The 25,287-nt window shown below is 37.1% G+C and overlaps 1 protein-coding gene across 3 annotated transcripts in view; it reads right to left on the reverse strand.

Moving 5' to 3' along the window:
• The window catches only part of NCOA2 (nuclear receptor coactivator 2), a 187,519-nt gene that overhangs the window by 49,398 nt on the left and 112,834 nt on the right, over positions 1-25,287 (reverse strand). For all 3 annotated transcript variants that reach the window (XM_066332208.1, XM_066332218.1, XM_066332198.1), the window contains 3 exons: positions 24,344-24,445; positions 23,251-23,423; positions 1,378-1,481 (listed from right to left, as the gene is read on the reverse strand). In XM_066332208.1, the coding sequence (XP_066188305.1) occupies positions 1,378-1,481; positions 23,251-23,423; positions 24,344-24,426 (360 nt within the window). In that variant the 5' untranslated portion in view covers positions 24,427-24,445. The remainder of the gene's footprint in view (positions 1-1,377; positions 1,482-23,250; positions 23,424-24,343; positions 24,446-25,287) is intronic.

Consider the following 25,287-nt stretch of genomic DNA (forward strand, 5'->3'; position numbering starts at 1 on the left):
ATCTGCAGTCTTTCTACAGCAAATAAAGAACAACTTTCAGCTCTTTTTAAGTTTCTTGGTGCAAAAGGACCATGGTTCATAAATTAAGTTCCACAGTGTTTCATTGTTAATATGCAAAGGAAAACGAAACTAAATTAAATGGAACAACAGAATAAATGGGTGATTTTACATGTCATATTTGCTGTAATAGCCAATCACACAAGATAAGCCAGGAAAAATATAATCTTATTTTCCTTGTGATTAAAACAGGTCCTTACAATTAAATTAATAGAAAATTAAAGATAAATTTTAACATAGCAGTGTAGGGATGAATGCATAACCTTGTTTGATAGCAAAAACAACATTCAATTCAGCGAATATGTATAATAAATATTAAACTAAATAAATTAATTTGTTACCCCCACTCTTCAAAGAACAATGCCTCCAATCTGTCTAATCTTATGTTTTGCAGCATGAATTTGGAGCCTTTATTTTGTACACAGTATAGAAAACGATGTTTTCATTTGACCAATTATGAAAAATAAAGCAAATACTTAAAACTATTATACATGCATTCAGAATAATCAGGCTTCTGTCAAAGCTGGTTCCTTTAACTTGATTCAGAGTTTGTGTTCTCTGTTACCTAAAGTAACATTTATTCTTCATTACAGATGAAGTCCCAGCCAGAATGGGATGGGAATAAATAGTTTGCAAGTGAGCTTAAACAGTTAAAGCAGTAGTGCCAAAGGACAGTAGCCCATGACATAAGGATCCCTGATAACATACCTACCCAACATTACTGCTAGCACACACGTGGAAGCCAGCCTGGAACCATACAGCCTTTTGGGGTATCAAAATAACAGCTACAGTCAGACAGAAATCTCAACTGAACAAACTGAAATACGTATCTTGAAAATCTCTCCCAGATTACTTTCATATTTTAGAGGGAAGAGTCCTGCTTCATGTGCTGAAGTGATAAAATAGTAAAGCAGTATAGCAATGACATGCAATTTTAGAGGAATATTATTCACTTGTATACTACAGTACATGTAAGTCAATATTTAAGTGCAACAGGTCTTCCACAGCTGTTGTAGTTCAGAACAAATAAAACATGAACAAGCAGATACCCAAGACTCGCTATCAGCTGAAGCCCCTCAAGCTGTCTGTGTTACAAAGAAGGAGAACTCTCTGTACCTCTCCCTGCTTCAAGCTGAGTTTCATCACTGAATGCAAGAGAAATAAATATGCTGCCTGCTCTTTAATGACAGAATCCCAAGTAGCCAGGATGGCTTGTCTCTCTTGACCATTCCTTTACAGCGATCTCTGACTAGCCTCTTCATTTCATTCATCCTAGGAGGACCAGAACTGCCCTAAACACAGGGATTTTGTGCTCTTTACCTCAAGCATCATTGGCCCAAGTGCATCCTTGTCGATGACACTCTGACCTGTTGATGATACGTCTGCTTTTTGCACTTCATCTTCATTAGCTGCTGCTGCCTTTTCTGCAAAAGAGAAAACGATGTGTTAAACGACAGAGGGCTGATCTCACTGATACACCAAGAGCCCAGAGAGTATTGAGAAGAGCTGTGAAGCGCTTACAGTGCAACAGTTCTGAAAATGAGATTAGACAGTCTCCCATAATGATTCAACGGAAGCATAACTAGTCTATTTGCCTCTCAGTTTTCAGGTCTTATGGCACAAATGAAATAATTTCTCATGTTTCTCTGCTAGACATTTTACCAAACTACGGAGCCTAACACTGGGCAATAACAAGGGCTCTTTATGAAGGTACAGCGAGCGAAAACCAGGATCAAGGTGTAGTAGAAGACTGATCTAAAAGAGTATGCAAAGCTTACAGCTGCAGAGCTTTTCCGTGACCGCTATATTTAGAAGGAAAAACATTAAGTCCACAATCTACAGTTTCAGTACTGAGAAACAGAGGCCCCAGTTCTGTTCCCATGTCTCCACCCACATTCATGCTATCACGTAATTTTCATACCACCTTATTTACCAATATGCTATTAGAGCTGCGTAAAATTTCAAGTTGCATTTGAAAATTACAGGCAAGCAAACAATGATTTCAGGCTCCTGGAAGATAATGCTATACATTAACATGTGTTGTGTACAGCATCATACGTTATACCCAACTCCAAATGTAAGGAATATTCAGAGAACTTTCAAACCTAGAAGGAGTTATAATTCCAATTTATCAAGTAATGAACTGTATTCATTTTCCTATTTCAAGAATGGTATTTTTGTTTAAGGATGAATTAATGAAAGTAATAAAACTACTATGTAAAATACATATTCTGATGCACATTGTAAATTAATATAACAAGTTATTTTTTGTTGTTAGTTCTATATTCCAAACATTATTTTACTATTTTTCAAGCTGCAGCTATGCAAAAGCTAGGACCATCCTGAAATCTAGAGTATTAAAAATTAGAAATGTCTTATTTTCTAGTATGATGCAATAGATTATTTTATTAAACATGAAAGCACACTGAAATTATAACACGAATTTATGCCTTCAACAATAAACTAGAAGAACATTCATTGTAGGAATTATTGAAAGTATCAAGTGCAGATGGAACAAAGGGCCTTTGGAAAATCACCGTTAGTGAAAATTAAAGCAACAGTCATGCAAATTGAAATGTATCTAAGTGTACAGTATTTTTCACTATCTGCAGATCTGCAATAATGCAGGTAAAGTTCTGAACTTTCCTTGGCGTAGGTTTTAAGGTCAGTGTGAATATGTGCTGCTCAGACACAGAGTAGTAAAGGAACTGCTTTTGTGAAGCCCTGGGTGTTCTCCTGCCAGCGATCACCCACTGGCAATAAGGCTTTGGTCACTTGGCTCTCTCATCCTAGATTTCTATGGTTTCTTGCTTTCATGAAGACTCACAAAAATTTTAGCTGTCTTCTTAGGTATTATACACTATATAACACCACTATGAATAATGATTTAGCAAATTGCTCTGAAGATGGAGTTGCAGCTAAAGGACTAATTTTAAATCACTCTGATTAGCATAATCTGATAGAAATAAATTCACTAGAAATAACTATTAACAGTTCCTCTGCCACTTGAACTCACGAGGACATTTCTGGTTTAGACTAGGGGAGGGATTTTATTTTTTTCCTCACTCTTCTTGTTTTGGCAAAAAGCAGAAATTAGGTGTAACAGAAAAACAATTGAACAATCCTTCCCATGCTACAACACAGCAGAGTTGGCACCATATGATGATACGAAACTGAAAACATGTTCTAAAAATTCTAAAAGAACTCTAAAAATAGAGTTGAGCTTTTAATAAAGCCAGTGATGATATCTGTTTCCCATCTGTTCCTCCTAGCATAAAGTGATCTCTATTTTCACACTGCAAAATCTTAGAATGGACAGGGATGCCAGCTTCTTGCTCTCATTTGACCAGTGCTTCAGCCATTGATACTATCTTGATTATGGGAGAACATGGGATTAATCTCTATGAATCAGAAATGGAGGGGCTGCAGATATGATCCAAAATGGTGTGCAACCACATTAATTACAGTTTCCTCATGTCACTGGTTTACAGACAACTTCTACTGATTTTTTTTTACATTATACGAAATATTTGCTGCTGGTTTTTTCACTCTTACAACCATGGAGTTTATACAAACCACCCCATAACATTGATAAAAACAGTTGTTTTCTTTCATGCACACTGATGAGGTTTTATACAAAGGGAAAAGAGGACATTTAAAATTATTATGATAGTAACCAACACAGACAGTGCAATACCAGGTCAGGGTATTGCAAGGATCTCTCAAACCTCACGTTCAGTTCCTGAGAGCTGCTGCTTTCCCCTCCACTTCCCTGCTTTCTCCATTTTGATTTTTTAATCCCTGACTGCTTCTGCTTCATCACCAGCTGTCCCTCACAACCATTTGACTTCTTCATTTTCTTTTCCCTTTCACACTCTTTTCCACAGAGGGCCCAACATCTTTGTGGAATCAATAAACTCAGTGCTTTCTCAAAGAAAAAGCGTAATGAATGGAGAAAATATGAAAATGCGATTTATACTCAAACGCTACCTACCCACTTGTCCCAGAGATGGTGACAACATACACCACACTACTCATGAACTTTGGCTAGGCACTCTGAACAGCAGTATAAATCACAAGTGCTCCAAAATTATGGACTTCCTAACTGGATCTGTAATGTAATTGGGTAAGAATTCAAGTAGCTGGAGAGCTTAGAAGAGGCTGCACATCCAGGCCACAAGCCACACTTAAATTTAAGTGGCATTGTATAGGAAACCTAGGCCTCAGACAGCCGCTGAGCAGGACCAGCTGTAATTTACGTCACTGTTATAAACAAGCAGCTACTAATAATGTTCAGCTCTGCAATAAATTATCCATTTTTTGACTGAATTGCAAAGCCCCTCGTGTAGACTTTATCAGCACATACAAGAGGAGTAAGTGTGAATCCTGTCAGCAGTGCTGTCCTGACAGTCAGCCACGGGCAATGTCTTGAAATGCAAATCTTTCCCTCAGCAATATGGCACATGGGGTTAATTGACAACAAAAATTTGTTCCAGGAAGGCTGGAAAACAACCAACGATTGATACATGAATTTCTAATGCTGACAAAATAATGCATTATCGCAAATTCCTCATTTTTCTTAACAGTCCCAGCTTCCGGTGTTAAGTAATGGAGCAAGAATATAAACTCTCCCTTTTTCACTTTTATATTTTTTTAAGTTCACGGGAGCCCAATCAAGAAATCAAAAGCAGAGAAAGTTTATAATTTCTACACTAGATTAATGATCTTTGAATGTCAAAGCTTAGGAAAACAGCTGTAAAGGCCCAACCTTGGAAAGCCTCTCAGAACCCTGTTTTTCCAGCCCCAGGAGAATTGTTGGTGTTACCCTCTGACTAAGCACAGCCACTGGATTTTGCCACTGCAGCCACATGGACAGAGGGAGCTGGTTCCCTGACCTCCCACCTTCCAGTGATGCCTCCTGCTACAACAGTGATGCCCCTGTTAAATGTCAGCCAAGTGTTACCAGGTGTCCTACAGCCACAGTGGCCAAAGGGCAGCAGAGGAAGAGTGTGGACAGAGAAATACAGCCTTTTGCTGCCAGAGGAAGTGACCAGGATGGAAAGGGGCTTCCCATGGCTTCATCTCCATACAGGGAATTCTACACTGGAGAGTGAGCACTGAATTAAAAACCAGTCCCATCCTTATGAATATGGCTACCAGGGATCAAGCATATTTTATCTGAATTACAGTAGTATAAACTCCAAGAACATGAAATAATTATTAGCTCTGCTCAATTATGAGTTTAGCCTAGAGAGAGAGAAAAATTTAAATAAAATACAACTACCCCTGAGAGACATACTACAAAGAATATATACATCCAATTATGTAGTATTTTAGTGATGTGTGTAATTTAGACTTTAAACTGTGGGTATGTTTACAACTGCATAAGCAGTACTATACTAAAATACATATTAATATTTTCAATTGGGCATCTTCCTAGTGATCATAAATGGTATTTACTTTTCCATTTAATATTCAGAATAAAGAAGGGGAATACAGAAAAGAATACAGAAAAAAGCCCTCAAAATTATTTTCTGACAAATTTATGAGTGGGAAGCCTCAAGCTTTATTCAAAGCTCATTCCAGATTCTGAAAGCAAACCTTTGTGAAATCACATTAGTTTAACAGAAATTCGTAAGTCAGAGAAATAGAAGCCAAAAGCAATAGCTGGAAGTCTCCCGCTACATTTTAACTTAGCAAGCCTTGGTTTTCCATCCTCCCAACTTAAGCTATGTCAGTTCTTTCTGCATTTCTGACAGTAGAGTCTGAAGTGTTACTGACGAGCATCACCTTCTCTTGGTTGTGTTTCAAACCCTACTTTCCTACAGGTGGGCAGGCAGGACCAGCTGAACAACTCAAAAAGCTCTCTTTGTCTGTATTCATGCTCCAACTTCCTTAAGGAAACCCGCTACTGAAATATTTTCCCTTTCGTGCTCTCTGCAAAACCAAAATGTATTTTTGAATTAAAAGAGCAAAACTTAGCCTCTGCAGGAGTTTCAAAAAGATGAAGCATAATTTGAAAGAGAAAAATTGCATCAACACAGATTTAGCTTATTTTTCACTGGACCAATATTTAAGGCTCTTCACAGAACAAGAAGAGCAAAATAGAGATGCTGGTGAAATAATAGACAAGGAAGAACTCGTGTCCTAAAAACCACCAAAGACAAAGGTCAAGTAAAAAAGCCCCAAAAAATCCCTGTAACAGGTAAATTCAAGTTTATTATCCAATACTGCTAAAAACAGGTTTCCCAGATGTCCTATTTATAATTCCTGCTCTTTGTAATTTTCTGGAATTACACTTACCTCAAATCTCATATGCTTTTTTGTACAACAGGTAAAAAAATATAAACAAAGAGATTTGTAATAAATTACACCAGAAAGCTCAACCCTGCACTCTTCAAAAAAAAATCACACAAATCAAGATCCTTACAGCAGTAGCAGGATCATCACTTGAAAGCGAATGCAAAAGCCATACAAAGTTTAAACGTGTTATTTAACTTTTACACTAGAGCTATCTTGAAAACAACTTATCCTCTCCATTTTTTGTGTGTATTAGCCAACTACTTTTGTCTTGCCTAATTCATATATCTAAGTTTCCCTCCACGATTCTTCTGAATTGGTGTGCAGAAATAACATCCAGATAATCAAGAAAACTGCAGAAGTATCTAACTGTCCAAAGTTAAGGGTAGATACAACACTAAAAGCTAATGCTAACATATAATAGAAAGCATACTTAGCAAAGGCTGTATTTTAGCTGACCTTACAATTTTGAGTATTAGATTAAATAACATTTCAAATATTAGATGTAAGAACATCTGTGTATAACTATTGCTAAGTAATTGTATTGACTGTGGTAATGGACAGGAGGTTTTTAACATGAATAGGGCTGTAGAGAAAGTGCCTTCAAATGTATCAACTTGAATAAAACACAGAAGAGAAAAAACCCCAAAAAACTGTATTTGGTAATGTGAGTAGTTCTGGATCACTACACATGATGAAGTAAAGCAGTGAAGAACGTGCAAGTTATTTTGATGCTTGGTTAACCACAGGGAAAGCAGCTCTGCCTCTTAGCTGTGTAATTCTAAGCACTAGGATCCATGGCTCACTTGAAACTTGATATCCCCATGCACGTTCTTACCCAGTTCCCATTGCCTCAATACAAGTTGTTTTTATTCCCTGCAAGCAAGCAATTTTTCAAAACACCAGTGCCTAAGAAACAGCAACTATTTCAGCAATCAATTTTAAGACCAGCTTATCCCATCCTTGTGAATAAAGTTAGCTACTATTTTAGGGAAGTGATTATATAGTGAGGTTGCTCTTTCATCACACAGCACACATCTGTCCAAAGCAAAGAAGCTCTTAGACTCTTGAATACGTATTTTCCCCCAGAAACTATAGATCAAGTCTTACAGGAAAAACTATGCAACATCTCAGGAAGGTTTTAGGAGGTAAAACAAGGGAGAATTATGCATCTGCACCGAACTAAAATTAGAAAAGCTGCCATATGGCTCTGTGAAGCCAGCAGCACGTTCTTATTCATTAGGAAGCATTCTGCTAACATAAAAACACAAGGCCTTCCTGTGCTCTCCAAATGTGTTTATCTTTTCAACATTAATGCATGATATATCATCAGGCTGCTGAAATCTCCTGCAGTGCATATTAAAAAAGCACAGCTGCACTTTTTCTCTGCACGTTTATTCACTGTGAGCACAGCTTTGCCCACCTCCCTGACACAGCCCTCTTGTCAGCTCGGCTCCCCTCTGGTTGGAAAGGGCTGCACTCCCACTGCACGCTCGCCTGCCCAACTCATCTCCCCACGTTCTGCTCTGCTCATCACACCCACATGGTTCGCTCCATATTTACTACTGCTGGTGGAAGCACACTTAAATGGTAAATGACCCTAGGGCTTAAGCTAAAAGCCCTTGGAAAGCTGTGAGCAAAACTAGTCATTCAGGAGCAGCAGCACTTACAATGCTGCGATTTCTTTTTTCCAGTGCAAGCTGCTCTAACTGGTGCAGCTGCTCTCCTATCTCATGTACACCTGGCCCACCTTCCCGTGGTAAAAAAGCATCACTAAGGCACCAACTCTGTGGAAAGCTTCAGATTCTCACAAAACCATCAAACATAGGTAAACACTCGTGGAGCTTTACAAGCCTTGAGTGAAGTCCCGCTCTTAGAAAATTCAGTAACAGTAGCCAGCATATAAAATTTTCATGGACACTGAAAGGAAAACAAGCACTGAAAACTCATGATGGATTTAGGAATAGCAACAAATGGAAGTAATAACACCTAAAATTAATACTAGTTTTGTCTCTTAATAAATTTGACATTTCGCCATCATTCTTTTCTTGTACCAGTATTTTTGTCACTCAATACACCTTCTGTCAGAAGTACTGCCTGAGAAATAATTGCCCCCAGCTCAGTTAAACTGGAACAAGGACAAAAATAATGAAATTCAACTTAGCAAGGATAATATTTAACTGCTGGAGAGAAAGAAGCCCATTATCTCTGTATGTATTTTTTACTAAATACTTTAATAAGCATTTTACTACCTTTTCCTTGGTTTCTTCCTCTCTCTCATTTTACCGTCTTTGCTGTCATCAACATCTATGACCCCTTTTCCTTCTTATTGTTACAAAACTCAGTGATCTGCTTCTGGGAAGTGAGGAAGAAGACTGAGGTAGCAGTGGAAGTGCCCACTCCTTCTTGCCCTGGCCCCAGGATCCAGTTGTCTCCAAGCCCCATGAGCAGTGCTGTATTCCTGGCACACGGCACCACTCAGAGCACCAAGGCAGAATCCCATCCAGAAATATACTTAAGTAACTTCTATGAAGACTGCTAACTGTTGGATAACAGTGACAGCTAAAAGTGACGTTACTCACATAAATAGCATTATTTACAGAACTTCTATCTTCTATTTACAGTACCTCCTATCCACAGATTTATCTACTTAATGCAGTGGGCAAGAGATTGTCTTACCTAAAAAGGTATTACCTTAGAAGGTCCCCAGTCTCTGTAAGTTAAGGACTGGGGACTGAAGTAACACCCAGCATTACAACCCTCTCACTGCTGCTGCTACTCAAGTGAAGACTGAAGTGCCCTATCCAGGACCCCAAATCCTCAACAGCTTGATCCAGCCCCACACAATAAAAATATGAAACTATGCAGCAATTAAAATAATTCATTTGGTTATATTATTTCTAGTATTTTTATTTATCACTAAAGACACAGAAGGACAATTGCTATGTCTAAGACATAAACTAAGACTGAAAGGAGCCCTGAATCCAGAAACTATTTCTCACCCCATGCCTCATTTAAACTTATGGCAATGTGTCAAACTACCACAGCGTAAGTGGAAAATTGTTTTTCATCTCTGGAACATGGAATTAAAATTCCATCATGACCATCACCTGTTGAATCCCTGGATATGCTGCAAAATTAACCTTTTCCACTAAGTTTTCAAAAAGGTGGAAAGGAATATAACTGGGTATAGTTTTACTCCTGAAAAACTTTTAGACAGGTCTTATTACTAAAACATTTGAGTATGTTCAATATATGAAATGAAAGGTTGTGCTTACCTTGCAATCAGAAAAATTAAATGCACATGTATATATTCCTGTGTCTTAAAGATACTATTTTTCCCCAAAAAGACCACCAACATTATCTGTCCAGTGTATACTGACTGATTAGAGAAATATCTAAATAAATTAATCACCAAAGGTTCCCTGTCCAGGAAATTTCCTTACCAAAAAGCCAAAATCCAGGATGATGCTTAGAATTTATAATTTTCACTGGTTTAAAAATGCATTTTTAAACATAGGAGTTGGGGGCTCTGTTTTCGCATTTATATTTCCTAAGAATGTCTAGTAACCAGTATAATCACAAATATCTGATTGGTTACAGTATAACTTAAACTATTTAATAAATGCCTGAAATACAGTACTCAAGCAATAAAGGAGTACAAGTGTTAGATTAAGTACATTGGCTGTCAGTGCCTTACCCCAAAACACCCTCAATTTAATCAGTCACTTATTATTCTGTGCTAGAATCAGATAAGTAGATTCAAATATATGTATCTGTAGCTGTATACACAAACACATCCAGGAAACAGTTTTGCATCTGTTGCTATTTACATGATTTCAAAACAGTCACGTAAACTACTCAACTGTGTGCGACAGCAAATGCCACACAGCCATCAGCACTGACTTAAAATCTGTTACATTAATATGGCTGCATTTCAAAAGAAACAGCCAAGCTAACTGACCCCTGCACTGAAATATTAGACACAAATATTTGGCATCACTTCATTTAACAAAGTCATTATTTTCTTTGGTATGTACTGAATTAGGACAGAAAATTTTACTGTGCTTTTTGGCATTTGCAATTTTATAAGTGTTAGATATTTACCTAATGAGTAACCTCATCTTCTTTTGATAATTCATCTCTCAAAATAGTATTAATATGAATGCCTAAATGGTGGGAGTCCCATGTTCTTTAACATTTTGGCTGAGCTAATGTTTTCAAAGACAAGAAACATGGCAGAATCTGATAATTTTGTTCAAAACCAGGCTCCGCCATGGTCTCAGAAATAATATATTACTTTTACAAATGTTAACAGTCCTCCAATTGGTTCTCTGACATGTAAAAACACAGGCCAGATTTTGAAAATAAAGATATAAGGGTTAACACTCTTTAGACTAGAATCTGCAGATGCAGTTGCCAAGCTAATTTAACTTATAGGTTTCCAAAGCTCAGGCCAAAATAACATACTAGAAAAAGAGGATTAATCTAGCCAGACTCTGTTTCTTGAAGCCTAACTCTTCTGTACTCAACCAGCTGTTAAAAGGAAACAGATGACTCCCTTTCTTTGAATGCCACATCGCCATGATTACAAAATATCTGTCTTATTTTAGGATGCTGATAATAAATCTTTGTGACATACCAGATCATCCACAACAACAGGCAAAGATCTTTTTGCTTTTATAAATTGCCATTGACAACTGCATAAGTTTTCAGGAGATCTAATGCAGTCCATGAAAGAGAAATATGATGGATCATGGGCTCCCTATGAGCCCATGAAAAGAAGTTTCCACAATAAAGAGTAGGCCAAAACGGAGCACAGATAATTGAAGACAGCTAAGAAAAAACAGAAACAGGTTTAATTTAATGTGCCCATGTTAGCATGGATTACAGGGCTCCTACTGTTTCTAATAGTCCAGATTATGGTAGATAAATCTTTGGCAAAAAAGCTCTAAATCATTAAGGACAAGTAAAGTTTTTCTTCTATAACAGCCCAGTGTTCAGAAATAGAAGCCTGGGCCCCTCTTCTTACTTGTCTAACCCACCATCATAGGCCTCAGCCAAATTTTCATGGCGAATTTGAAACAGAAACTTTCCTGTTACTGCAGGGAAAGCAAACGGAAAAACAAAACCTTCTTAGACGAAACTGTTTATTTCTGCATCTTAGTTATTTAAAGGGAATTTTTAAAATCCAAGTCCTTTTCAAAACTGCGCTTAAGATAAATTTCATATATTTCAACAGTGACTACATTACTTCAGGTACATTATGAATACAGAGTGGCTGTGAGAAGAAAAGTAGTGATTATTAACCTGCATTGTTTAAAATATTCTCTAAAATTAAGAGATCTTTTTTCATTACCCTAGAAAATCTTGGCTTATCTTGTTGCTATGATTTACATCCAGACAAAGTCACTTTTAACCTCAATTGCATTAATTTGTTCTGTCACATATTAATTAGCAGACATTTTAAAATGTCTGCTAAGAGCACTGATAGGTACAAATGGGCTCCCTTCAACAGACTGAACCACACTTAAAGCTTAATTAATGAGGCGCTACCATTTCTCTTTCTCTAATTCAGATTCATGAAGCGGGGATCAGCACCCAGTCTGAAGTACGTCAGTATAATCCATAAACAGTTAAATGATTAAACACTGATGGTATTGTTTCCTCTCTCTCAGTGAGCTTTATCAGTTCTGTCCTGAGAAGAAACTTGGAGCTGTTTTAACAGTTCCCCAACAGTTCCCCATGGGCAACTGGGAGCTCAGCGGAAAGGACTTGTGCCGGTGGGTGCTGCCCAGTCAGATCTGTAGTCTTGCTGCTCTTCCCAGCCCCAAACTCCTGACATGGCACAGGCTGGGAGTGAGGGGCCCTCGCTGGGCAATCATCACCCTGAATATGCTGAACAGATGTAGCTTTAACCAGGAAATGTTGAAGATTACAGCCTGCCTCCAGCCATGTCCCTCCTTGGCACCAAGGCCAGTAATGCAGGTCTGCAGCCAAGCCTGTGCATTACATCAGAAGTGATAATCCAGAACATTTTCCTCTAGTCTCCAATTTACTTATTTGCTTGCAAAAACGAACATGGGTGCCTGCTCCTCATTTTACATTTTACCCATTAGAGCACCAACAGGTGAGACCTTTTACACAACAGCTGTTATTTCCACAGTATTATGTGTTCACTTAAGAATACTGGAGCCAAAGTCCTTATTAAATAAACCAATCAACTAACCCAACAAAAATCCCCACAAAAAAACAACAGAAGAAACCCTACCACTTCCTTTGGAAAGCATTTAAGCTGTTGAAAAAAACGATATATGCTCCTTGTCTGAGCTTCAAAGAAAGAACAAATAGAACAAATGGCAATGCCCATGACCATCACATAGCTCAGAGAAAGGAAGAGCATTCTTGCATCATAACTCACAGTGACCCTGAGAAAGCCAATATCCTCTCTTAGTTATATTTAATAAAGGTTTTACAGACTGGCTTCTCTGCCTGTATCAGTGACATAAAAAAAGTAAGGGGAAAAAGCTTACCGGGCATATTTACATTTTAGATTCCCAACTGCAAACACATGATTATATTTTGAACATTAACAACAATGGCCTGATAGTTTGTACTACAATGTTCACTTAAAATCAGCACCTCTTGCAGATAGACAGATGGTGGCTCAACTTTCAAGCTTAATAGTAATCACAATAATCCTTGATTTTCATCAGCATAACACTCAACAATTCATTAGTAACTTTTGTCACATTCCCTAAACTATTTGATGATTTCTTACCACAGCAAGTAAGAGTAAAAGCATTACCAGAGGAGTGATAGTGAATGGAATAAAACTGTCACAGTTTGGGTGTTGCTGTTCATAAAATTATGGCTAAAGCCACACCAAAGCAAGAGACAGCATGACTGAGGAAGACGTGAAATACAAAACACAAGACAATTACTGAAAAGAAAAAACAGTACAGGTGTACAGGCTTAAAAAGAAAGCTCCTCAAAAACTGGGGAGAAATTTGAAAACACAAAGAAAACCCATTTGATACAAAACTCCACTTTTGGCAATTAGTGTCAGGGAGCATTGCATTCAGAGCAGTCAATGGGGATATGAAGAAAAAAAATAAAGATAGGAAAAAGCCTCAAATACTCAAGTATTTCCTTCAACCCAAGATGGTGAAAGGTCTTACACAAAAGAAGCAAGACAGGAAGAATTTTATGTTATTGGCACAAAATACCTTGATATTTTTCCACCAAACATCAAAACAAACAAACCAAGAAAAATCTAAATGAGGGTCCCTCTGAGTTTTTCAACCTATATTTAGAGATTAGAGATTACAACCTTGATATTTCTTCCTATTTTTTTTTTTATTTCCAAGTAGATTAAATGCTATATTTAAACACACTTCCTCTTCAGTGTTGAATATAGGCCCACACCTAATTTGTCTCTGGAAGACATCTCCCTCAGAAGAATCATGGGAAGTGCAGGTTGTTCCAACTCTTTCTAGGAAATTGTGCCTCAGGAGAAACAGTACCAGTATAAGGCTAGTGCTCTTCGTGATCACATATCTTAAGATGACAAGGGACTGTTCTAACACATCCCAAAATATTTCACCAACTCCTGCATCATGACAAGAACTTCCACTGAATATTTTGAAGAACATTCAGACTTCTTTGAGAGGGCCGTGAGAACCTACCAATTTCTTCATTAAGTTGCACCCATTTCAATTAATTTCCCATTAACCATGTGCCCCTTCTGTATCAGTTGGTCACAAATTCCAGCTGTTAGGCTGTATCCTGCCTTTGTGTGCTGGAGTCCTCTGTGGCAAGCACACATTTTGGTTCGTGCCAGTGAGCAAAACAAGGTGCAGGGACATGCATTTCTGCTCTGAGACAACTGGGGCCTCAGCAAAGCGAGGCACGACACAGCTGCTTCATCCAAAGGAGCATGTGGACACTTACTCAGATAACATGCGCATATCTGAAGCATCTCCAGTTATGGAGTATCTACTTAATGGATTTATGGTTTATGGAGTTATCCACTTCAGCAGAACTTATAAATTTATATACTTTTCTGTCTCCCCTTTTTGACATTTGCTCTGATCTTGTGCAAATTAAAGAAGGGAAGGACAGTATGTGTGTGTTTAAGTGTGCAGTGAATTAAAGAGTACCCCTTGTCTTGTAAAATAGAGATGTGGCAACAGCCCATAATGATGAAAGGAAACAGAAAGCACGTATGTATTGACTCTCCAGTCATTTGTCTGGGGGCATTTCACTATGAACTCAACAGTGCTCATGACAGAGCAAGCAACTAATCACGTGCCATGTCATCCTTCAATCTTCAGTCTGTGATTTTCCCCCCAGTTGCCCACTGTGGGTTTTCATAAAAGAAACTGAAAGCTGGAGCAGTAATAGCTGACTTACTGTTTTTCATATCCTTGGTGATTTCATGTTCAAGGACCTCTACTTCCAACTAACTGTCCATACACAATCTTTAACAGCAATATCAAAATGCATGACTTAGAACAGATGCAATTATCTTGGTTCCAGTTTGAACACAGAGAAGGCTTTGATCAATGCTTCTTCAATGTGCTGTGAATCCACAGGTTTTCAGGAATCAAACATGGTATGAAAGGCATTGCACCCTATTGTGAGTAAATATTATATTATTGCTTTTCAAGCTGCAGTCTTTAAAAAGAAAAGATAAAAGCTATGTAACAAAAGCTAGATTTCTTAAAATAGATGATCTTTTTTTGACTGAAATATCATCACTATTCACAGTGAATTAATTTGCTATTCCATAAATTAAGCTACAGAGAGCCAAGGTAACATGCAGTCTCCTTCATTTACTTGCTTTATGTGCTGCTGAGACTAAGATGTTGCATTCACTAATCTAAAGCACACAGCAAGATTTGGTGTTCTACAGTCATTACCTTTCACACTGCAAACCATCCAGCAACAAGGGATTGAAAACACTATCTTTAAGACTCAAATCAGTTGGCTATAATTGTTCTTTAACACCTAAGCTCAGCATTTCTTTTTTAGCGCCTAAACTCAGCCTTTGTTTCTGACCACACATCTCAAGACAGAAGAGCTGGTGAGAAACACCAGACTCAAAAGCTTAGTCCATATGGAAGAGGCATGGATGTCAGTCTCTATTCCTGTATTTTATTTTCCCCTCAAATAAAAATGCTAAATGAATTTATGATATTACTGTTCATAAGAGATTACATGACAAACTGCAAACCACCACCACCCCGAATGAACCTTTGGAGTTTTGGTGTTTAAAGTGCTCAGTGACAATTTAAATGCAGTCTGAGAACAATACACTTACCAAGGAGGCAGCCTCCAAAACCCAAAATTAAAAAGAGATGCCTCCATCTCTCCTATGCAGGACATTTTTACTACAATCCCAGTACTACATAGACCATAATATGATCGTTACGTATTAAAGTAACTAAACCAAAATTTTAATGAATATATTCCTTAAAGAACAAAGAGGGAACACTTGACACATATCCCCCAAAGAAGGTTAAATGCAGGAGAAGCAGTTCAGTCTCTATAGCATTCCCCAGCATTACAGACCTCAACCTCTTACATGATAATCATCTTTGCAGCTATAAAATACAAAGTAAACAGCCATACTTTGCTAGTTTGAATTATTTTTTTCTCTTGGACATTTAGAGTTATGAAACAAAACAAAGACCAAAGAAAAGCAAATATAAGCAGGATGCAAAACAAACAAGAAAGTTTTCCTGTAGCACTTGCCAGTGATGACTATTTCTACCTGAAAAAGACCAGTACCTCAAAAGCTAAGAGTAACATTTAGTTTCTCTTTAACTTTGACCCATAACTTGAGGTCAAAGCCTTAATTTTGGGTCTAAAACTATCAAGCAAATTATCTCTGGCATGGAAATCATCCATCACTGACTAAGCTGAAGCCCACAGTCAAGAGGAATGTCTTCCTAGGTGACAGCCACCACGTGACACACCATGCAAGGCCAAACAACACGAGGACAGTTCTGGGCTGTCCCATAGCTCTGTCATCACCGGTGCACTTGGACCTCTCTGGGACCCACGGTGAGACAGATCTACAGATCTGACAGATCTACAAAGAGGCCATCTCAAAAACACTGCTCAGGCTCACCACACAACTGCAGAAATGTGACTGTCACAGTAAGGGAGGAAAGGGAAACTCAGGATCAGGAGGAGGGCAGGGATGGTGAAACCAGGAGTTTCCAACAGCTGACTTTTTTTCCACAGGTTAGTTTGCAGCTGGCACGCTTGATCATTTCTATCTGTTTTCTTAAAGCAAGAGAATCACAGAATCACAGACTGGCTTGGGTTGGAAGAGAGTATTAAAGATCTTTCACTAGACCAAGTTGCTCAAAGCCCCATCCCATCCAGCTCTGAACACTTCCAGGCATGGTGTACCCACAACTTCTCTGGACAGTCTGCTCCAGTGCCTCATCACCCTCACAATACAGAACTTCTTTCTTATGTCCAATCTAATTCTATCCTCTTTCTGCTTAAAGCCACTGCCTCTTGTTCTGGCAATGACAGGCCTCAGTAAGAAGTCTCTGTCTTTCTTGTAAGCCCCCTTTACATACTGAAAGGCTGCAATAAGGCCTCCCCAGAGCCTTCTCCACTCCATGCTGAACAATCTTCCTCTCTTAATTGTTTGATCCCAGTGTGGACAGTTATATGTCATAAAGTGTCTTCAGCTACTTATTCAGAAAGTAGTATTAATTACATTATAACACTGCCTTCACAGGAGAATATTAATATAGCTAAAATGCCTTGACTTCTGTGTAGATAAGGTCTAAGCTAAGTATTCTGCATGATACACAACTCCAGTAAAATAAGCAAACACCTTCTGGTGTTCCTGGCTTCCCACTTCATGGGTCTGCTGGCCGATGACTACTTTTCATCAGACACAGAAAAGAAACTGATGGTCTGCATTACCTAAAACCACTTTAAATTCTTCAGTGAATCAGCAGTTCTTTGGAGTCATGCAAGCAGTAAAGTCAACATAAACTGCGTATTTAGCCAGAAAGCTTTACAACGTACAGAGGGAGATCAAAGACGCTTTCAGTGCATCACTCTCAGCTGTAGGTAGGGAAGACAGCAAAGCAAATTCAGTAATAGTTTTTTTTATTTATTTTTAAAATTTTTTTTAGGTTGTTTGTTGGTGGGGTTTTTTTTGTTTGTTTGTTTGGGGTTTTTTTTTTTTTGTTTTTTTTTTTTGGTAAATGCTCTGCATTAATTCCTTGACTTCAATCACAAATTCCTGTTACATTTAATTCCGTCTTAAAATCCTATCAGACTGAAAATACAGTATATACAAATAGTGATAGTCAAGAAGAATTCCTTCAAAAAGAAAAAGCTTAAAAAATTGGCATAACGTTTGAAGAACTCTTCTCAAATATGACTAATATAAAAATATAATTACAGTAAAATTGACCCAGTAAAATATTTGCAAAACAAAATCCAACAAACAAAACACAAGTCTGCATAGGCTCTCTTGCCTTAATATCCTGATTTTGCAAGATACTTATGCACATAACTTTGAACCTTTAAGTAGTTCCACTGACTTAACAGGGATTACTCATCTGCTTAAAGTTAGGCAGTTGCTTAAATACCTTGTGAAATATGAATCTAAATTCAGATCTGATAAATTCAAAGTAGCAGCAGCCAAAGCAACACCTCATTACAGCGTTAAGACCATGCTGCTTTCTTTTAGCAAGTGATTTTACTTGCATACTGGTGCTGGAGGCAACAATACACTATCTGGTGGAGTGCCCCTGTGATTACACAGTACTGCTACAGGGAAGCAAAAACTGGTTTTGCTATCAAATGTGAAACCAGAAAAAGAAGACAAATATGATTAATAACAAGTCTTCTTTTAAAGTTCCTACAGGTTTCCATGCATGTCTCTCTTCATCAAGCACTTCTCCCAACAGGATTTTGCTTTCACATGGTGATTCATCCTGTCCAAGGTCTGTCTTTTAAGGATATTCTGAAAACAAGGTCTGTTTCACAACTCAGAAGTGTACATTAACAGCTAGACTGGTAATTGTCACCCAATATCATTTCCCTGAACCATTGAAAAGCTGATCTACAGAGCACAACACCTCGTCAGAACCTGGTGACACATGAAAACTGGACTTTGCAGATAAATGGAAGTGACATAAAATCATATTTGAGGATACTTTATCACAGTAGATTATGCCCCACTGTATGTGAATCTAAATAAGACAGGTGGATACTGTCTTAAAAAAAACAAAAAACCTACAGAAGAGAGAAAGTCTTGCAGAACAGAAGGAGAGAAATAAGAGATGGAGACCTGCAGTTTAATAAAAGGAACTTAGAGGACTTGAAAAAAAACAAAAACAAAAACAAAAAACAAAACAACCCCATGTCTTTTACTTATGTCAGGACACATTCCTCAGCACTGCAACCAAAGAGGTCAGAGGAGACTTAGCTGGAGAAACTGCTGAAGAAGCTAAAGGTGATCTTCAGTATCCTCTGTACCTACTGCACTGCTGATATTCAGACAGGAGGCCAAAAGCATAACTAGATAATGAAGAAAAGGAAGTTTAAAAGTCTGAAGCAGGAGTTGTTCAAATGTGAACAAATGTGACAGTCTGCTTTAAAAGACAAATTATTTACCTGCTGAGACTGGGGCCAGCGTGACAGATAAAAGGAGCTGCAAACTCCTGCAAGGGTTTGATTTTTACAACCTGCTTTATACCCAAAAGAAGAAAAAACCCCAAAAAACAAACCCCCGCCCCCTCAAAACCTTGAAATAAAACCTAGAAAAACAGAGACAAAGCAACCAAAAAATAATGAGAAAAAACCCACAACCATAATGAGGGGAGTCAGGCTGGTGACAAGAGTGAAGGAAAAGGACTACTGTTGGAATAAAATCAGATGTGATTGATGGGGAAGAGTTTAACTGATTGTCAACTAAGGAAGAAGAAAATTCAGATTACTTTTATTTGCTGTCAGAATTTTGTTGTCTTCAGATATGAGAAAACATTTTCAGCAGTACTTATACAACAGAAATTAGTGTCTTAAGTGCTGAAGTGGCTTCTTAAAATAAGACAGGATACTAAAATCAATCAGACACTATTTTACTAAGCATATATCTAAGTACAATCAAATGGCTTTATAGTTCTTTGGCTGTCTGGCATATAAAGGAATGTTTATTCCCAATGGTCTTTACACTTTCCTAACACAAGCTTTTTACATTAAGCATGTGCAAATCAGAACTTACTTGCCTATGCACATTATGAACACATTTGCAACATATATGACCATTACTCTTTCCAAGAAACTTAACATGGACTGCAAACAACAGGAGATCTTACACTTCAATGACCATGTAACACAACTGATCCAAATTACTTTTATGGTATAAATAAAAAACTGAATGAATGTTTTCCAAAGTGCTTGAAACACATCTCAAATCCCCAATGGAGATATCCACTTAAGATTTACATGAATACAACTTCTGTTTCATCTTCATGCTATAATTGCAAATTTTCATCTCCTCTGGATATTCACAAAATCTCTATGCAATCATTGTAAGATAATATGATAAAAGTCCTCAGTAGAAAATTAAGCTTTTGTAAAATAACTTGTCATCATTTTCCCAAGTACTAAAACTGTTCCAAAACCAAGATTAAAACTTCATGCAATGGTTATAATTTCCAAATATCTTAAATTCTTTCAATGGATTCAGCTTTACACATGCATTTATAACTTGCCTTCAAATTGTAATAAACAGAATCTCTAACACACCACAACTTAGGAATCTTTGAAGTATATACTGTGAGAAATGATATAAAGATAACAGATAAAGTATTCCAAGTATATATTTGCATATAAAATACATCAGGACAGCATTACACTAAATTACATAGTATTATTAAAGCAAAAGATCTATTACTTTTTTCAGCTACCAGACCAGCTAGAGCTTGACATGGGAAACAAATACCAGTCTGCATTTCATCCTTCCTTGTTCTCATTCCTAGAACCTAAGATAAAGTTTCCTTGAAAAATCTCAGTAGCAGCTATAAAACCTGTTGCTTTCAATGGCTTTACAAAGTATTTACAGCTGACTGCACTTTTGTAAGTAATTAGACCTTCATGTGCAATTAGAATTTTTAGTATTTATTTCAAAGAAACAACCTGTTTACTAAAACTTCTAAATATTAAAACTGTAAATTAAGTTTTCACTGATTTAATCTGATCTGCTTTGGAAGAAATGCAGAGCCCATGCACTGTGTGACGACTAAGCCATCTTGATCTGTCCATGTCAGTGTAGAATCACTGAAGAATTTCAGGATGTTAATTTCATTTTGTCCTACAGGTATTTTGCATAACAGTAAAAATCAACAAAACAACTGTAATAAAATATTATTTTTAACCTGAGTTTTATGGCACTTCATGCAAGTATAGCATTATTTTAATGACTTTTGTTTTAGAAATAGATAATGCTAGTTTTTTACTGTTGTCAAGGTATTCTAACAGGTCTTCACAGTGGAAAACCAATCAGAAAGATATGGAACAACCTAAAAGTTAATACATTTAAACGATGAGCATATCTAAGTGCAGGCTTCCCGATGTGAGGTGATAAACTACCCACAAAACACGAGAGAGCAATAGTAATGGCCTCACTAGGTCTTCAACCTGTTTGCATTGTTTATGTCAAGTTTTTTTGTGGCACTGAAGAGAAGTACAGGTGTAGTACTGTGTGCACTATTTGTGCAATTTTAATATTTAATATACGTGAGACATTTTTGTTAATGAAATACCTGCTCCAAAATAATACTGCATTTCAGAGTATGCTATCATTTGAATTTTTCTTAAAAGGAAAAGCCAGTTAAATTTGTCATTACAACAAACAGAAGTAGCTTCTATGTAGGAATAGGTATCAAACCTTTATCAGCTCAAAGGAATAATTTCAAATATTCAGATTCTTATGTCTAGGTCCTGATATGTTATTAATGACCACCTTGAAGGTCCCAGTGTTTTGCAGCATGCCTTAAAGAGGTTTAAATTCAGTCTGTACCAGCTGTGAGTTTTATGAGAATATCCAGTTACCAGAACATCTAATTGTCCTCAACTGAAGAACCTCGTGTAACAAATCAACATCAAAAAGAGCAATAGTGTCTTTATTGCTCAAGGGTTGCAAACTACTCCTACTTGTTGAAATAAACAGTGCTCACAGCAGTTTAGTCTGCCTTTAGAACTGTATAGTCAGTTGTTTTTGCAATAAGACTTTATGACCTTAAAAAACTAACTGCACATTCAGCTTTGCCACAATTCTGGCCCATGATGACTTCAACAGTTTACATATAATCTGGTCTGGTGAGTGTGAATATTTTATAACAATATGAAAACTACTGTTGTGATATTGGTCCTAAACAATAAACCCCTGGATTTGACCAAGTAACCATGAGTTAGAGCCAGATTTTCAGACTAGATTTTCTAGAACTGCTGACAGAGTCACTGAAGTGGACTAGTAGATTTTCCTCTGTGCAGCCACTTCCCAGGAAAACACAATTTTGGTGTCCTTTTCTTTTTCTCAGGTAAAGATAAGGAGTATGTGTTGCTTGGTGACAGAAAAATAAAAAAAATCAATTTGAGAAAAGGATGAAGAAAATAAGGGGAAAAGATCTCAAAAGCCAGCAAGGTGCAAAACAACAATGGATACTGTGTCAGGTTAACAAGTATACTTCTAATAAGGGGCATGGCAACATCACTAGAATATGCACTTTAAAAATCATACCAACCTAATAGCAAAAAGAAGAGAACAAGCTGAGAAACAGGAACACTCCCTAAGATTAATCAGTTAGAGCCACTTTGGAGGCAGCTGACATAATCTGACTCTTTCCACTTTCCATTTAGCTTTGAACAGACTGATCTCTAAAACTGTAGATCTGCTCATATATTTAGATAAAAAATGTATCAAATTAGGAAACATGTAGTCTCCACTTTTATAATTTTACACACACAGCATAGAAAAGCAAGAATTATTTTCCCACAGAAAAGTGAAAAAGTGAAAGATATTTAAAGTGTTTGAAAATCAAAGGAATCACCCTAAACACAGTTTAGAGAGAGATATAAATCTTCTACATTAAAAGGAAAATGATATGCACCTCTTTAAGGATTTGAATCTGCCCCAAACACCTGCAGTGTGCCTGCCTAAACAGACCTGTGCCACAAAACCCACTTGCAAAAAATTTAAAGTTTCTAAAAGATTTGGGTTTTCTCTTTGAATAGGAAATATGTCAAAAGAAAAGAAATACAAAACTAATCTTCTAGACAAAGAACAGGAAGAAAACTGTCACGTTCTGTGGTTTACATTTATAACAGGACCCTATCTAGAGATTAGAATAGTTTCAAATCTATTGTAGTTGAGGATATGATGTCATAATTTAAAGGACGCAGATAATTTAGTCCACAATATCTATTCATACCAACAAAAGAAAGCAAAACGAATATGCAGAGCACTTACATACCCCACTCTCCTGGATTATTTCTCTTTTGCATGGATTCATCATCCATGTAAGGGTATGTGGTTTTTTTCCCAAAGCCATCTGCTAGTTTAACTTTTGTGAAAGTGCAAGTAATTTCAATTTCATTAAATACACACATCAAACTGATCAATTTTCTCTCTCTCTCTAAACAACTTTCAGAGAAACTTATTTTAAAAATACTGAATATGATACTTAACACACTCTATTCATATGACTTTACAGCATTAGTCATTACTGATTAATGAAAAACATGGGAATTTGCTAAAGAAAAGCTGAAGAGACTATCAGGTTAGCTAAAAATAAAATAATAATCAAGACAAAATATTCAAAGTCAATTAATTAGGCTTCTTACCTTGTTCTTTTATCTGACGAATTTGCTTCACAGTTTCTTTCAAGATTGCACATTTGTCAGGTTTAAAGTTAAAGTTGTCAATATCATTAAAATTTGCAAAAATCAGCTCTGCAAGTTCTTCAATGTATTTATTCTCTTGCTCACGATTGCGTTTCTCAGTGCTTCTTTTAGGGCTGAAAGAGGAGTTTATAAAAATGCTGTCTTTAATGTCAGTTTACTTGCTTTCTGGCCAGCTTAATGATGATTTGAGAGCAGTTTAACAAAAACAGAAAGAGAACTCGGTTTTGTAAATTAAGCACGTGCTCTCTCACTACCAAAACATAACATACAAGTATCTCAAGCAGAAACGTTACCTCTGGAACTAGGAAAGGAGCATTAGAAAAGATGTTGCTTTTTTTTTTTTTTTTCCCCAGCACTCATGTTTTTGTTTTGAAAAAGGATTTGGATTAGAAATTGAAAACACAAGATTATTTTGGGGGGTGTGGGGTGGGATTTGAATATTTACAAGTGTCCCTCCCACACAGCATTTACAATCCAAAGAGTATTATATAGTGATTGTGTATGAGAAAATAAAACAGCTTAAACAGTTAAACTGAGCAATCCATACTCCCTGCCTCCTTGTGAGTTTATGGCAGTCTTAAGAAAAGATGATAAATGAGTGCTTATGCTTTAAAATGCATTTGTGTTGGTAACAGAACTGCTGTAAAGCTGGAAATTATTTTTCAAGACCTAGAGTATAATGTACAACAGAAGTGGCAAAAAAAACCCCAACTCTGATTGACAAGATGAGTGACTGAAGACTTCTTGCAGTGAAAGCCAAAAACCATTTTTACATCTCTCCTAAATTGTCCCCAAAATTCTGCATTTTGGTACAACACTGGATTAAAAAATAAACAAACAAATAATAATAAAAGAGAATAGTTCTCATCCCCATCCCAAACCCTCAACAACACAGAATTACTGCAATAAATAGTTTGGCACTGACGTCTCTTTGCAAGAATGCTGTTTGTCGTCTTCTAAGCGAAAAACAGAAGCACATGTAACATTTTTTTTAACTCATTCTCTCAATATTTCCAGAAGTAAATGGTCTAACCTGGGTCCAACCTGATCGGGATCCTTGCGCTTTCTTGACTCTGCTCTGGATGGGTCAGAGGTATTTTCTCCCATCCCACTCATCTTGAACACATATCAGCAACTAAAAGGAAGAAAGTGCAAAGAAAGGGTTATGGTGGAAAAGTCTTGAGTTCTCAGTTCCTATTTGCAAGTTTCTCATTCCATGGTCAACTAAGATTTCACTTGGCAAATCTATCATTTGAAATAGAGCTTGTTTGAAAGGCACCAATAAAACCACTGTGTTTATGACCCCACAAAATGCTACACATAACTCCTAGAGAAGAAAATGTGTGTCGGGCAAGTAAAGCATTACCATCTCTTTGATTGTTACCAGCTATGTAAGAACAGATAAGTATATTTTGTGCCTGTGTTGCTGAATTGTCATGGCAAATTTACAAGGTTGAATGATGAAAGACAAAGGAAAAGTCCTAGTGCCATACAACAAGAAAAACACAACAAATACATGAAATGAAACATGTGTCCCAGCTATGTGAAAAGGTGGCACATGCAGCTTTAGTTAAAAATCAGAAGATAATACCTGCAAAAGTACATGTACAAAACTGTAGGAACAGAACATCTGTCAACACTAGAGATTGCTGAGGAACAGATAAATATTTTCTTCATATAATCTACCTCTTAAGGAGAATAACTTGTCAAGCTAACGTAGTAAAACAACACAAGCTCGTAATTTGTGCAATAAACAGCTTGTGGAAATCCCGCCCTGCTCCCAACTGTTGATTTCCCTATGCCCTCTAGAAGCACATGAAACTTGCCCCCCTCAGATTTCTCAACAAGTACCAATTCTGGAGGCAGAAATGACCAAAGGACATAGGGAGATAATGTAAATGATCAGAAATTCATGCAAGATGGGGCAGTCTCAGCTCAGATCTGCCTAGTTGTTGCCAGTTTTGTGAGAATGATGGC

The sequence above is a fragment of the Sylvia atricapilla genome, chromosome 1, assembly GCF_009819655.1.
Source record: "Sylvia atricapilla isolate bSylAtr1 chromosome 1, bSylAtr1.pri, whole genome shotgun sequence".
NCBI lineage: Eukaryota > Metazoa > Chordata > Aves > Passeriformes > Sylviidae > Sylvia > Sylvia atricapilla.